We start from the raw sequence: 15,874 nt of genomic DNA on the forward strand, positions 1-15,874 counted from the left end.
TTTCCAAAGTCTGGTGTGTCAGTGTGGCTCATGTTGTCACAAGGTATGTTGTCAGTGGTCAGCAGGGGCACTTCCCGATATTCTCAGTGAGTGGAAACATTGGGTCAGTTTCTGTAAGTTGTGTTGTGTCAGCTATCTGCTCTTCTGCAAGTGTGTGTAATAAGCCTCTTGTGAAAATAGGGAAGTCCCATGTGTTATAACAGCTTCATCATAGTAATATGGTTATTACATTGCCAGGCGCATGTTTAAGCTAGGAATTCCTACAAATTAATAAACTGTAGCATGGAGGAATTCTTACAGCAGCAAGGCAGTAAATAATGTTAATTTGACATTTATTTTTATTTTGAAATTGTGAAGGTTTTGCAGAACACCGAGCAGTGAAAAAAGGTAATGCATTTTAATTCCAGGATGTAAAACCACAGAAAACAAATGTGAAATTTCAACAAAAAATCCACATTCTACAAAAGGTATGTGTTCGGCAACAGAACACTGTATTCAGAACTCAGTTATTGAACTCATTGGATTTCGATAGCTCTGTGAGTGTGGATGTTTCTTGACAAACATACCACACCTCTAAATGATAACAGATAAATGCTGTAACTCGACACACCCTTTATCATTTCACCTCCTTCAGCTCCAAGTCAAAATGCACCTTATTGTACCCATCCTCGTGAGCGTGCTTCTTCCCAAAGGTAAGAGGACTATTTAGGCTGTAGCCTACGGTTAACATGCATTTCAAATTGAATTTATTTTAAATGTCAAAATAGTTCCGAAAAATCTTTAAATGTGGCTAGAACCCATCTATTGTTTGTATTACTTATTAATTCTGCTTTGAAGATCAAGTTCAGCAATTATTAAACTTTCTTTGCAATTTCAGTGTAGCCTATAGCCCACAGTTTATAACTAAAATGAAGCAATAAATATAACTTCAACAGCATTTATCAATTTACCTTTTGAATGACAAATGCATTTCAGCCAAAGAAAACATTGTCCACGTTTTAGTCTATTATCTCCTTGATCATTTATGAAACTATTTTCAAATAATGGGATGCTGTAACTTTTCACCTTCCCAGCATATTCACTCAAGTGCTTTGAGTGCACACCAGGAGAATCAGGAGCATGCACCGACAAGCAGACTTACTGTCTTAATCCAACCCAATGTGGAAGCTCGCGGATCATATCCTATATTGGTAAATTAATGGCGGGTTAATTTAGGTCATACATTTTAGCTTAACGAAAAAAAACAAATATTTAGTTACGTTTTTTAACCTGTGTGTTTTTTTGCTTGCCTCGACCTCTTCTTTCCATTTCCAGATGATACAAAATTATTGGATATCAACGCGAAGTCTTGCGCGGTGCCTGCTGCGTGTCTCAGTGCAGCAGTGAACTTCGGAATCTCGCGCACAATGATCGCCAGCAAATGCTGCAATACGGACCTCTGCAACTCCCAAAGCGTCCCTGGTAACTATCTCAATGAGAATGTATAGGCTATGTTAGTTTATAATAAATGCTACTATTAAAACATTCCATTTGATAGCATGTTGAAAGGCTGAAATGAAATGAATCATTTTAATTGATAGTTCTATGAGGAAAGTTTGAGTTGATCAATTGGAATAAGTCAATTCTTAAATTGGTATGTCTACCTAAAATGAAATACAACCAACCGATGTATTTAGCGAAATTATTTAACGGCTGCCAGGTGTTTTCAACATAGAGGAAGATGAATAATTTAAATAGGTTCAGTGGCGATTTTAGCATGTAAATCTTGGTGGGGCAAGCAGTCACCACACAACAATTCTAAACATTACATTAATTGCACTATAACAGTGAGAAACGGTGCCCACAAACTGTTAGGTCTACATAAAGCTGTCCTAACAGCAGAGTCCTAACAGCAGTATAGCTAATATAGCTGACTTGCTTAAACAAATGTGGTTCCTACTGACAATTGAGATGTACAAACTGTGGCATAAGGGGACAACAAGCGGATAATTTTGATTAAGACATTAATGAACGAGCCAGGACTAACAGTCAATATAACTAGTTGTTCAGCACTTTTGAAATGTACAGGGACAGAATTCAGAACATGGGCCATTCTTACAGTGTTTTCCCTGTACACCAAGTCAGAACCATATGATAAATAAAGCGGGCATGTAAGCAGACACAATTTCTCTTCGTATGACATATGACAAGGATTTTGGAAGTAAGATGTTGACATGATCAGTCCAATCAAAGGTACTGTACATATAACGTGAGTTGACATCATTTTATCTGTGGCCAATGACCTTGAGCCTTATTGGAAGGGCACTACTAATGTAATTCTATGGCAGGAACCAAAGGGCTAAAATGTTCTATGTCTACCCTTACTACTTGGCCGTGACGTAGTGTCCCCATGAGTGATAGAACACTGAGCCAATCATTGCTGGCTTGCCCCACCACCATAGAAAGCACTGATCTAGGCTGAAACACCTGCATTTTGGAGCTGATTTACTAAAGAAAACAAAAAAGAGATCATGTTTGTAGGTGGCTTTATTAACTCAATGATATATATTTTTTTACATTGTTTGCAAACTGATATGTTACTCGTATTAATGCCAAAATAACATGCAAAACAAAACAAAAATACAATTTTATTTCCTGCTTTACTTTTTTTCAAAAAATGTGGGGCTCAAAAAAATGCTCTGAATAACGGGTCACCACTGAATAGGCTATTATAAGGAATAGAATGAATCTATTTTGATTTTGGTTTGTGGTGAGCTGGGAGTGAAAAGTGCAATCACCTATCCTTTAGATTCCACTAAAGCCCCTCCTAATGGCAAGACATGCTTCACCTGTACCGGAACGGACTGCACGAGAACTCTGAGGTGCTTGGGAGAGGAGGACCTCTGCATCTCAACAACAGGTAGTGTGTCAGATTAACATTATCTGTACGTTCTTTACATTCCTAAAGCCTCTTCATTTAGTCTCTCAAAATGGTCTCATAGTAAACGTAAATCCGGGACACTCAAATTAGTATGACATGTTATGTTCGGTATAGTTACATCAGATAGAAGGTTACGTAAGGCAAAAATGTAAGGAGGGTGGTTGGTTGGAGTGGATGGGTTTAGTTTAGTTTATTAATTCGACCATTTTAAAAAACAAGCACACATAAAACTTAAAAGCCATACATGCACATGAATAAAATCATAGAGGATAACACACAATAAAGTCTGGGACTTATTTCCATTGTGGTCCTCTTGAGACAAGATGGCTAGACAAGATCAAACACAGTATGGCAGTGAAATAATAAAACAAAAACATAGAGGGTGGGCATATAATGCGAACGTCTAGCAACCCAAAGGTTGCATGTTTGTATCTCATCACCTACAACCTTAGCATTTTAGATACTTAGCTACCCCTTCCCCTAACCTTTTAGATAACCCTTGCCCTAACACCTTACCTTAACCCTAACCGCTAACACTAACCCCTACTGCTAGCTAACGTTAGCGTTAACCACCTAGCCACATAGCTAATGTTAGCAACAAATATTTTGGAATTCGTAACATATCTTACGTTTGGCAATTTGTAACATATCATATGAATTGTAATTCATAACATATCATAAGAAATGGATGATGGATATCCACAAATTCATGCATAAATAAGTATTTTAAATGAATGTGCACTGCACTGATAAGTTTTCCAATCTCCAAATAAACCTCCAACCGTGGCCTAACTGCAGCAAAAAAAATACTCCATGGCCCAACGTTTTAATTACGACGTGGTGATGTATCTTAGCTGTCAGTGAAACTCCTTAAAAGTGAAACTAACATGTACATTTAGGCATGAATTCCCAATGGTTAAGGATAGGGCTAAGGTTTGGGATAGGGTTCAACTTAGGTTTATGCATTATTTCTGATTGGTTAAGTTAAGGGTTAAGGTTTGGGAAAGCCTTAAAACAAAATCGAGCTCCTTGCACTGGGATTGAAGACAGACCCTCGGAGCCGGAGTCTGCGGCTTAAACACCCTATCCCCCATCACAACACCCTAGCAAGCCTACTAGATGGTAATAGGCCCTCATGTTGCCCCTAGTGGACGGTATATCTTCACATTTCACCAGGTCCAAATGTAATCTGGTACCTACAGAATCAGCACCTGCTGGATTATTCCATAGGCTGAAAGCTTTATCCAATGTGCACTTATCAGGAGTTGACTGGACTTGGGAAGCATTGAGTCTTGTGAATATCAGTAACATTTTCTTGTGTGTGCTGCTAGTGAACACGGGTGGCGTGAAGATAGCAATGAAGGGATGTGTCTCCAAGAGCATCTGTGTGGGAGACGGGTCACAAGCACTGGGGCCCGCCATGGGCATGGACATGAAGTGCTGCGAGGGCAACCTGTGTAACAATGCCCAGAGCATCGGACTGAGTCTCCTGCTCCTGGTAACATCCATGGTCTCTGTCACCCTGTTCTACTGAGAGACACTGTGCCTTCACCTCCTTACCTCTCCTCCTCTCCTAGGCATTGCCTCGTTCTGTTTACTAGTTCCATCGTAACAGGAGCCTCCCTGTCATTGTCCACCCCCCCCACCCCCCATCTCCCCACGCCCCAGCCCCAGTCTCCACTATCTACCTGTTGTGTGTATTAACACTGGATGTTATTGAATAGCACCTTTCACTGGACGCTTCCTTGGGGCGTCACATTATGTAGGGTTAACTCAACCCCTTCACCCCCGCCAGCGTAATGCTGCAGCCACCTGTGGAATGCACTATAGCCATTTCATTTTAGGGACAGCTCTTGCAAAAAAATACACACTCACAACAACCTACACCTACATCCATCCCATAACCCCTACACACACTCACACCCATCCTCTTCTCTCCTCAAGGCCCTGTGAGTCAGTGAGGCATGGATGTTTGGCGAGGCATTTGCCAATCTAAGCAAGTGTGGTACATTGCTTCAAATCATTGGCATTGTTAGCTTTCACCTGTTTTTAACATTCTGAATAACATAACAAAGGCTATTGAATCCCATTTTTTACATAGCAGAAATATACTTGAAATTAAAAATGTCACTGGATGTGTACAGTGTTAATGTGTTTGCTTGATGAACAAGATTAATTCTGTAAATTAAAAAAGATGAAAAGTATATGAAAAGATGAGCTGACTCTTTATTCTCCCAAACTCCTGCTTCCTCGTTCAATGAGGCAAAGAATGAAAAATAAAAAAATATCCACAATATTCACTTCAAGATTTAGTTGAGGTTTAGTGAATGGTTTGTCCCAAATACAATGCTTTTCATTTTTTGAAATATTTAGGACTAGTTTATTACTTGCCACCCATTCTAAAACTGAATGCAGCTCTTTGTTAAGTGTTGCAGTGAATTCACTTTCTGTAGTAGCTGATGTGTTTAATGCTGAGTCATCAGCATACATAGACACACCGGCTTTACTCAGTGCCAGTTGCAGGTCATTAGTAAAGAGTGAAAAAAGTAAGGGACCTAGAACACGACTTCAGAATTGAACAAGTATTCCATAACCATCCCACTAGATATTGCTCATATGGTAACTATGTGTGTGTGTTATGAAGAAAATAGAGAAATTAATTGAATGTAATATAGTTGTAGGCTACCTTTTTAGATATGTTGTGTCATTTGTTAACAAACCTTATGCAGTCAGATAGCATAGTTTTGTGCCATACTTTAGTTTCTGTCTATATGGCTGCTGTGTGAACAGCTTTGATTACAACCTAATTACCTTGATCACTATGGAATGCCATAGTCTACCTGGATTATGCGAGAGTTTTCAATTAAAGAACACCCTCTGGGTTCTGTTAGACAGGTTATTCTCAATCCACGATATAGCAGGGGATGTAAAGCAATAACACATAGGTTTTTCCAGCAGCAGATTATGATTAAGTCTAATAAAACAGCTCCCACAAGTTTCTAATTATTAATTTATTTCAACCAATCATCAATCATTTGTGTAAATGCTGTACATGTTAAATGCCCTTCACTGTAAGCGTCATGAATGTCAGTTGTTAATTTGTTTACTGTGAAATAGCATTGTATCTGGCCAAATACATTTTTTTTCTCCAAAAGTTTACTAAGGGTTGGTAGCAGACTAATTGGTCGGCTGTTTGAGTCAGTAAAGGGGGCTTTACTATTCTTGGGTAGCGGAATGACTTTTGCTTCTCTCCAGGCCTGAGGGCACATGCTTTCCTGTAGGCTTAGATTGAAGAGATGGCAATAGGAGTGGCAATATAGTCCACTACCATCCTCAGTAATTTTCCATCCAAGTTGTCAGACCCAGGTGGCTTGTCATTGTTAATAGACAACGATCATTTTTCACTCGTTCCACACTCACTTTACGGAATTCAAAATGACAATGCTTGTCTTTCATAATTTGGTCAGTTATGAATGGAAGAGTAGGTTCAGAATTTGTTGTTGCTTATCTTGCCAATGAAACAATCCTTAAAGTAGTTGGCAATATCAGTGGGTTTTGTGATGAATGAGCCATCGGATTCAGTGAAGGATGGAGCTGATGTCGCCCTTTAGCCCAAAATTTCATTCAATGTCCTCAAAAGCTTTTTACTATCATTCTTTATGTTATGCTGGTGAATGAGGACCCAAAAGCGACGTAATAGTAACAGAGTCTTTATTCCAGTAATAAACAAATAATGATTCTCCTGGATATTATCAATGGTCAATCCAAAACAGGAACTGAAATCCTCTCGTCAATAGAGAGGAACGACTGGAGACGCGACCACAGACTGCAGGTCGCTTCAGGAAGGCACTGGCCGTAGCTGACATAGACACCTGCTCACACGCAGCATCTGAAGAAGGCAAAGAACACGACAGGGCGGAACAAGGACACAGGAACAGCAAACATCAAACAAGAATCCGACAAGGACAGAAGCGGAAAACAGAGGGAGAAATAGGGACTCTAATCAGAGGGCAAAATAGGGGACAGGTGTGAAAGAGTAAATGAGGTCGTTAGGAGAATGAGAAACAGCTGGGAGCAGGAACGGAACGATAGAGAGAGAGAAAGAGGGAAAGAACCTAATAAGACCAGCAGAGGGAAGCACAGGGACAAGACATGATGAAAGACAAAACATGACACTTTATATATTTATTTTGTTTCATGCTACAATTTCTTCTTTTTGTTTAGTTTGGTGACATGATTTCTCAATTTACAGTAAGTTTGCCAATCTGCCGTGCAGCCAGACTTACCATTTATCTCAGCCATACACATTTTCAATTCCTCATCAATCCACACGGATTTAACAGTTTTTACAGTCATTTTCTTGGAGTCCACCTGTGGTAAATTCTATTGGTTGGACATGATTTGGAAAGGCACACACCTGTCTATATAAGGTCCAACAGTTGACAGTGCATGTCAGAGCAAAAACCAAGCCATGAGGTCGAAGGAATTGTGCATAGAGCTCAGGATTGTGTTGAGGCACAGATCTGGGGAAGGGTACTAAAACATTTCTGCAGCATTGAAGGTCCCCAAGAACACAGTGGACTCCATCATCCTTCAATGGAAGAAGTTTGGAACCACCAAAACTCTTAATATAAATGGCTGCCCGGCCAAACTGAGCAATCTGGGGAGAAGGGCCATGGTCAGGGAGGTGACCAAGAACCCGATGGTCACTCTAACAGAGCTCCAGAGTTCCTTTGTGGAGATGGGAGAACCTTCCAAAAGGACAACCATCTCTGCAGCACTCCACCAATCAGGCCTTGAGTGGCCAGACGGACACTCCTCAGTAAAAGGTACATGACTTGGAGTTTTCCAAAAAGCACCTAAAGGACTCTCAAACCATTAGAAACAAGATTCTCTGGTCTGAATGCCAAGCATCACATCTGGAGGAAACCTGGCACCATCCCTACGGTGAAGCATGGTGGTGGCAGCATCAGGCTTCGGCAATGCTTTTCAGCAGCAGGGACTGGGAGACTAGTCAGGATCAAGGAAAAGATGAAGGGAGCAAAGTACAGAGAGATCCTTGATGAAAACCTGCTCAGAAAGCTCAGGACCTCAGACTGGGGCGAAGGTTCACCTTCCAACAGGACAATTACCCTAAGCACAAAGCCAAGACAACGCAGGAGTGACTTCGGGACAAGTCTCTGAATGTTCTTGAGGGGCAATGCCAGAACCCGGACTTGAACCCGATCAAACATCTCTGGAGAGACCTGAAAATAGCTGTGCAGCGACGCTCCCCATCCAACCTGACAGAGCTTGAGAGGATCTGCAGAGAAGAATGGGAGAAACTCCCCAAATACAGTTGTGCCAAGCTTGTAGCGTCATACCCAAGAATAAATGTGCATAAAAAAAACTGTTTTTGCTTTGTCATTATGGGGCATTGTGTGGAGTGATGAGTGAAAAAAATGATTTAATCCATTATAGAATACGGCTAATGTAGCAAAATGTGGAAAAAGTCAACGTGTCTGAATACTTTCCGAATGCATTGTACATCTTCAACATTGAAATCACTACAAAACATGATCTATTTTCTTTTCAGTCTCCTGAGGGGGAGAGTTTCTATTCCTTTAGTTACATTTTCAGTCAGAACCTCAAACCTCATGTGACAGACCCTACTTTTGAATTGATCAACCCTGACCAGCTTTCATTTCTTCCATTGTGTGGTCTATAACCCACATGTTTTTAAGATTCTGTTTCTCTAAGTTATGTTTTGTGTCATGAACCTGTTTCACAACTTCCTGCAAAAAATAGCGGGCTTTGTCTGTGTTGCTCCTATTTGTTATTGTTTGAATCCGGGAAACGATCTGGATCCCAGTCAGAGGAAAAAGTCTCCTTTTGCAACCCAGTCTCTCATTAATGATGTACTATATTGTAACAACCCTGGGTTTATCCGCTTGAGCATGCTTTTGTGGGCTATCAACTGTGCCCCAAAAGCATGCTCAAGGGGCGGAGTCGATATCTGCTCTTATAAACCCAGGGTCTTTACACAGCTCCCTCTTTTCATAGAAAGTGTCATCGCGCTAGCTTGCAACTCCATTTCATAGGAATGCGCTCACTGGCCAAGCACACGCACGTTCGTGGATGCAAGGTCCGATCACTTTTATCCCCAGTGTATGGGGGTGATAAGAGAGATAGCCTGGGCAAGCTTACCACCTGACTTGACATGATACAAGAACTTCTACAGTAAGATGTACAGTCGGCCTGATCATTTTTCATCTTCATCTGTACTGTTACTTAGGGTTGCACTATCAGTAGCTAGCTAACTTGCTTTGGCTGACGTTAGCTATTAGCTGTGTACAATGCCAGGGGATTGTTTAAAAGAGAAACTCACATATACTACTATGAGATAGTACTCCCTTATTCCTGCGTATCATATTTTATAAAATGACAACAATATCTTGCTAGCCGGCTTACTTTTCCACTGTCGAAGCACTGTTTCCTGAAGCATTCTACCCTGTTCTGAAATAATTCCCTGGGTATATCGTCATGCTGTGGATGTTTGGTCAGGAAGTGTCGTTATATGAATTTGTTCGTTTTGATTGACTCATTACTAAGCACTTCCCCGCACAAAACACATTGAGGGAGCTCCTCATTAATTCTCAAAGTATGTATGAAAGACAGAATCTCATCGGTGTATTGGCTTGATTGAGCTCAGTCAGAACTTGTAGCGAGCATGAGTCCATTTGGCGAGTGGGAATGACAAGTCAGTGGTTCACAGCTGTTGAACGACAGAGCTGCAGGGTGTGTCGCGGAGTGATCTTCAAGAAAACTCCAGAAAAAGATCTGGTAAACCGCGAAGCACACGGGCATCTCCCTCGCACTCGCGCAGCTGCCAAACTGAGCAGAGAGCGCACTGAACAGAGACTGCAGTTGCACTTGGCCAAATCAATGCATTAAATAATTATACATTTACTCTGACACGTCGCGACCCACCATTAAGAGGTCCACGACCCACTTTGGGTCGCGACCCATACTTTAAGAAAGGCTGATCTAATTGATCAATTAAATGGTAAATGAGAATGGGTACGCTACTTCATTCAATGATTACGGTATTGTACAAGAAGTAGTCTATAGTCTACAATAATAATGTAATTGAATGTGCTATAGTATAATTTATTTAATTGATGAATACAATTGTAAATGGGGATGGTAGGCTACTTCATTCAGTGAATACTGAATATATTGCTATCTCTGGGAGTATGTTAATGTCGTCTTTTCAGCTGATGAACTATGGCAATGTCGAACTAATTTCTAAATCTTTATTTTAGTCAAGATGTGATAAGACAGAGTAACCAATCAGCTTCACTGCAGATGTTCAACCCACCACCCCCACTGCCCTCCCTCTACAAGTAGCCACATCCTCTTCTCCTGTTCAACTACTTTGCCACCACACTAAAATGACTATTCTTATACCCCTGTGCCCATTTCAGTGGAACATGATCCATCCAAGGCCTCAGCTGGATGCCTAAAATGTGAGAAATTTGAACAAGATGCTACAGTAGTGTATGTAGTTCCAAGAAAATACATGAGTGCCCCTCTGTGTCAATGTTGAAATGCCACATATGGAATATGTCAAAGGAGATAGTGATATGAGTGGGAGCATATGAAAATACACATTCGGGTCTAAAATGAGTGTGGGATGCCCTCGTGTCTCATTTTTTGTCATTGCTGATGAAAATTGATGTCAATGATGAGAGAAGAATGCAGCTAAAAAATAAATGTACTTTTTTAAATTCAGTTTTGTACTGTTGAAAACAGGATGTGGGCAGTAGTACCCCAAATATGTATTTGTTTGTTTCATCGATTCCAACCCCTCCCCACCAAATACTGGTAGTTATTTTCAAAACCTGTGGAACCACAATCTGGTGTTTAATATGTTATTTGTTATGTTTTGCTGTGCTTTTCACAATAAAAAATAATTTATACTTTCATCATTAAACAAATGCGTCACACCACTCTGCCACGCCCTGATCTGTTTCACCTGTCCTTGTGCTTGTCTCCACCCCCTCCAGGTGTCACCCATCTTCCCCATTATCCCCTGGGTACTTATACCTGTGTTTTCTGTGTCTGTTGCCAGTTCGTCTTGTTTGTTCAAGCCCACCAGCGTTTTGTCTCAGCACCTGGTTTTCCCTCCCAGAACATTTTACATAAATGAAAGTGCTGAACAAAGTCAAGTTGACTGCAGAGTCAGTTACGCAAAATACATTGAGCACTGTTAAGTCTCTGAATTGTGAAAGACAATAGTGAGAGGGTGCCCATCTAATCCACAACTTGCTGTTTTAAAGAAAAGCACATTTCATACAAACATCTCAACTGAACCCACAGCATAACAGCTACATTTTATCCATCAACCTAACAGCTGAATTGTATTTTTGTATTCAAATATTCTACACCAAAAATGGACATTACATTTACATTTAAGTCATTTAGCAGACGCTCTTATCCAGAGCGACTTACATTTTTAACCTTTTTTATTTTTATTTAACTAGGCAAGTCAGTTAAGAACAAACTCTTATTTTCAATGACAGCCTAGGAACAGTGGGTTAACTGCCCTGTTCAGGGGCAGAACGACAGATTTGTACCTTGTCAGCTCGGGGATTTGAACTTGCAACCTTTCGGTTACTAGCCCAACGCTCTAACCACTAGGCTACCCTGCCGACATGATCTCAAAGAGATAACATTGTCGAATTGGTAAATACACTTTAGAATGTATGTTATCCATTTTAAGGCATGACACCTATCGATCTAAGTAAAGCCAAATGTTGGGGCTTGAATTATGGCTTCCACCATGAACTTCTTGAATTGTTTGTAATTCTGGTGCATGGGTAAACGCATCACAACTCGCAAGTGTTTGCCTCAGGGTAGACCTTGTGTTCAGGCAGGAACTCTAATGTTGGCCGTGTGTCGAAGCCAAGTGGGGGTATTTCTTCTGCTCCTGACACAAATTGGAGACCATTCCACAAGTAACTGGTGCCCCGGGTCCTGTAAATTTGACCAATCCGTTTCAAACAGGGTTCAATTAATCTGAACATCACTATATTAATACATTGACAATGTAGTTGTATCCAAATATGACAGACAATAGCAATCATGAACTTACCATCGATCTCTAAGAGGAAGTCCCTCCAGCAGATTAGAACTAGTTCCTCCTGTCTCCTGCTGTTGATGCCCGCTGGGGAGCGTTTGGTAGGAACAGCTCCAACAGGTCTTCAGATGTCAATGGCTTTGTGACACCAGCCACAAAAAGCTCACGAAACATGTGTGGGTGTGCCCTCAGACATTCTAGAAGGCCAAGGGTCTTCAGCCCTTCTGTAAATCTAAGACAGAAATTTTTGAAGGTGATTCCAAAAGATTATCAAATATTTAACAGTCAGTTCTACATAACTACTTTATTTCTCCCCTGTACTCACTGCTTAATAGGTTCCTTCAGTCTGTCTGTGAGAAATGCCTCTGTAGCTTCTTTCACAAGCCTGTCTCACTCTGTCAAGCTGGTAAGGTATTTGTACACCCCCAGCATTGTGAGTGGGTCCACTGCTTCAAATGCTGTCAACCTTGCCTCTTCCAGGCTGGCACCGGCTTGTATCTGTAAAGGAATGAATTCCCTAGGTTTTATTCGAAAAACCAAAATGGACATTTACCTATTAAATATATACTTTAGGTAACCTTTCTTACACTGTAATGTTAAAAAAAGTTCTCATTGAACTGAACCTTTTTGAGTGTGTCTCAGAAGGTATCATCCATAATGTCCTCCTGTTCAGGTGAGGGGTTAGGCAGCAGTGCCAGCAAACGGAACATCCGTTCACTCAAGAATCGTGATGCTGCTCCAGCTTGCACCAGACAGACTGCCACCATTGCCCCCAAAGTCTGGTATTGGCCAGTCTCGCGTGCTACAGAAATAATAATGAAACAAACAAATATTGGAGAGAAGACAGGAAACATCATGATATGGATCATATGATATGGATCATACGATATATATATATATAACATTAAACCAATAATCATAACACAAATTTCAGAGGATGATTTGCTTTACTTTGAATGATTGGCAACACTTGATGGTATAGATATGAGGCTTTGTAACATGAGCTTAACAACTGTCATTTAATGCACATTCAGAAAGAAGTGTATCATAGCTTTGGTACAACATTTACATGAAAAACATTGTCTTTATAAGACAATTCATAAATCCACCGCTGGGTAAATTAGATTCTATACCAAATTAAGATCCGTAGGCTTAGAAGCGAAATAGGCATTTAACTGTAGTTCCTCTTAATAAGTGTTCAAAATATCAGCTTTATTATGTATTGTAATTGAACAATGTATATACCATCTCTGTTCAGCTCCAGGGATTTGGAGTCCTCTTGCCCGGTGAACAAGCAACTATTTCTGATCTCCCTTAGGAGAAGGCAGGCAAGCTCTCGAAGTGGTCCACCGTCAGATGGCTTCCTCCCCATACATTTGTGTCTACAAACACTATGTTTAGCTTGCAGGTGGCGTTAAAGTGCGCCCTCTTAAAGGCTCTAGTTGAGGATGGCAGGACCTGGCTCTGAGAAACATTTACCATATTGGCCAACGGGGTGTGTTCTCTGTCCACTTTTTTTAGCCAGCCTGAAGAGCAGCGTCTTCAGAGAATTTCTTTAAAATAAAAACATAAAAGCAAACATTATTAACCCAAAACATAGATCTTGCAATTATTCAGAATTTTTGAATGGTTAATATCAAGCATACTCTTCATCAGTGGATGCCAAGGTAGGTGGGGACCTGGTGAGTGTAGACACTTATGAGGCAGGTGGAGACACTTTTGAGGCAGGTGGGGACCTGGTGGGTGTAGACACTTGTGAAGCAGGTGGGGACCTGGTGGGTGTAGACACTTGTGAAGCAGGTGGGGACCTGGTGGGTGTAGACACTTGTGAGGCAGGTGGGGACCTGGTGGGTGTAGACACTTGTGAGGCAGGTGGGGACCTGGTGGGTGTAGACACTTGTGAAGCAGGTGGGGACCTGGTGGGTGTAGACACTTGTGAGGCAGGTGGGGACCTGGTGGGTGTAGACACTTGTGAGGCAGGTGGGGACCTGGTGGGTGTAGACACTTGTGAGGCAGGTGGGGACCTGATGGGTGTAGACACTTGTGAGGCTATTTGATCTTGTGTTGGTTTATTTTCCTGAAAAACCACAATACTTTTCAGTGGTTCTCAAACTTCTCTGCAACCCCCATATGTTTCACAATGTAGTAGCAGCCCAGAAATAGCTAAACAAATTCACCAAGTAATGGGTTTGATTAGTAGCTGATAAGTTGAATCTATTGTAGTAACTCTGGAATATATAAAATACATGTAACGGCAAGGTGTACCTGAGGTTTGACCACCACTGCCCTATGTTAGTTGTTTCAGATATAAGCATGAAGGAGCACCAGTACTTATGATGTCAGATTGTTGAATCTGTCTAAATGTGAAAGTAGTCACCTCTACCTGATCCTCGGCCAGCCAAATAGTGTAGAACACCACATCTTTAACAATCCCGCTGTCCTCCACTGTTCCTGCCTGGGCACATGTGTAACTGGCGGATAACATGGGTAAATCAAGACGGAAGGTTTCCGAAGCCATATCAGGGGCCCCAACGAACATTACAATGTCCTATAAGCATTGAGAAAATTGCACATTAACAAGTTTAATGAGGTCCAAGACTTTTCCAGAGAGAAAGCAGATATTATCTTGTTGTACTGTACCTGAAAAGGTTGAGAGGGGAGGAACCTCTTCCTCTTGCTTCCTCCATCTGCGTACTTGATGGTAACTAGTGTCCCCTCAGCTAGTTCAATCATTTGTGCAACAGCATGAATCCTTTCAGCAACAGTCTTTAATGACAACGAATCACAGAATAAATATGTCCCCATGTGCAGTTGCAAACCGTAGTCTGGCTTTTTTGGGGGCGGTTTTGGAGCAGTGGCTTCTTCCTTGTGGAGCGGCCTTTCAGGTTATGTCGATATAGGACTCGTTTTACTGTGGATATAGATACTTTTGTACCTGTTTCCTCCAGCATCTTCACAAGGGCCTTTGCTGTTGTTCTGGGATTGATTTGCACTTTTCGCACCAAAGTACGTTCATCTCTAGGAGACAGAACGCATCTCCTTCCTGAGTGTTATGATGGCTGCATGGTCCCATGGTGTTTATACTTGCATACTATTGTTTGTACAGATGAACGTGGTACCTTCAGGCATTTGGAAATTGCTCCCAAGGATAAATCATATTTGTGGAGGTCTACAATTTTTTTCTGAGGTCTTGGCTGATTCCTTTTGATTTTCCCATGATGTCAAGCAAAGTGGCACGGAGTTTGAAGGTAGGTCTTGAAATACATCCACAGGTACATCTCCAATTGACTCAAATGATGTAAATTAGCCTAACAGAAGCTTCTAAAGTCATTACATAATTTTCTGGAATTTTCCAAGCTGTTTAAAGGCACAGTCAACTTAGTGTATGTAAACGTCTGACCCACTGGTACAGGGAATGTGATACAGGGAATTATAAGTTAAATAATCTGTCTGTAAACAATTGTTGGAAAAATGACTTGTGTCATGCACAAAGTAGATGTCCTAACCGACTTGCCAAAACTATAGTTTGTTAACAAGAAACTTGTGGAGTGTTTGAAAATCGAGTTTTAATGTCCCCAACCTAAGTGTATGTAAACTTCCGACTTCAACTGTATAATAATATCCGACTGGTGTTAGACCTTATTGACTATTCTGATCTAATCCTCGAAGATAGTTGTATTGTTTTCTTAAACTTTTATAAAGCCTTCGATACAGTGGAACATGAGTTTCTATTTCTCTCCCTTGAGAAATTTTGTTTTGGGGAATTATTTTGTAGTACTATTAAAACTCTTTATATGAATGGGAACAGTTCCATTAAATTAAAGCATGGCACT

The 15,874-nt window shown here is 40.9% G+C and overlaps 1 protein-coding gene across 1 annotated transcript; it reads left to right on the top strand.

The window, feature by feature from the left end:
• Positions 1 to 605: 605 nt before the first annotated feature.
• On the top strand, positions 606 to 5,120 carry LOC120031191 (urokinase plasminogen activator surface receptor-like). The gene is made up of 5 exons (XM_038976828.1): positions 606 to 692; positions 1,074 to 1,190; positions 1,315 to 1,461; positions 2,789 to 2,899; positions 4,252 to 5,120. Exons 1-5 carry the CDS (start codon positions 647 to 649, stop codon positions 4,452 to 4,454), a joined length of 624 nt encoding a protein of 207 aa, XP_038832756.1. The 5' UTR covers positions 606 to 646; the 3' UTR covers positions 4,455 to 5,120.
• Positions 5,121 to 15,874: the final 10,754 nt, after the last annotated feature.

The sequence above is a fragment of the Salvelinus namaycush genome, chromosome 37, assembly GCF_016432855.1.
Source record: "Salvelinus namaycush isolate Seneca chromosome 37, SaNama_1.0, whole genome shotgun sequence".
Taxonomy (NCBI): domain Eukaryota; kingdom Metazoa; phylum Chordata; class Actinopteri; order Salmoniformes; family Salmonidae; genus Salvelinus; species Salvelinus namaycush.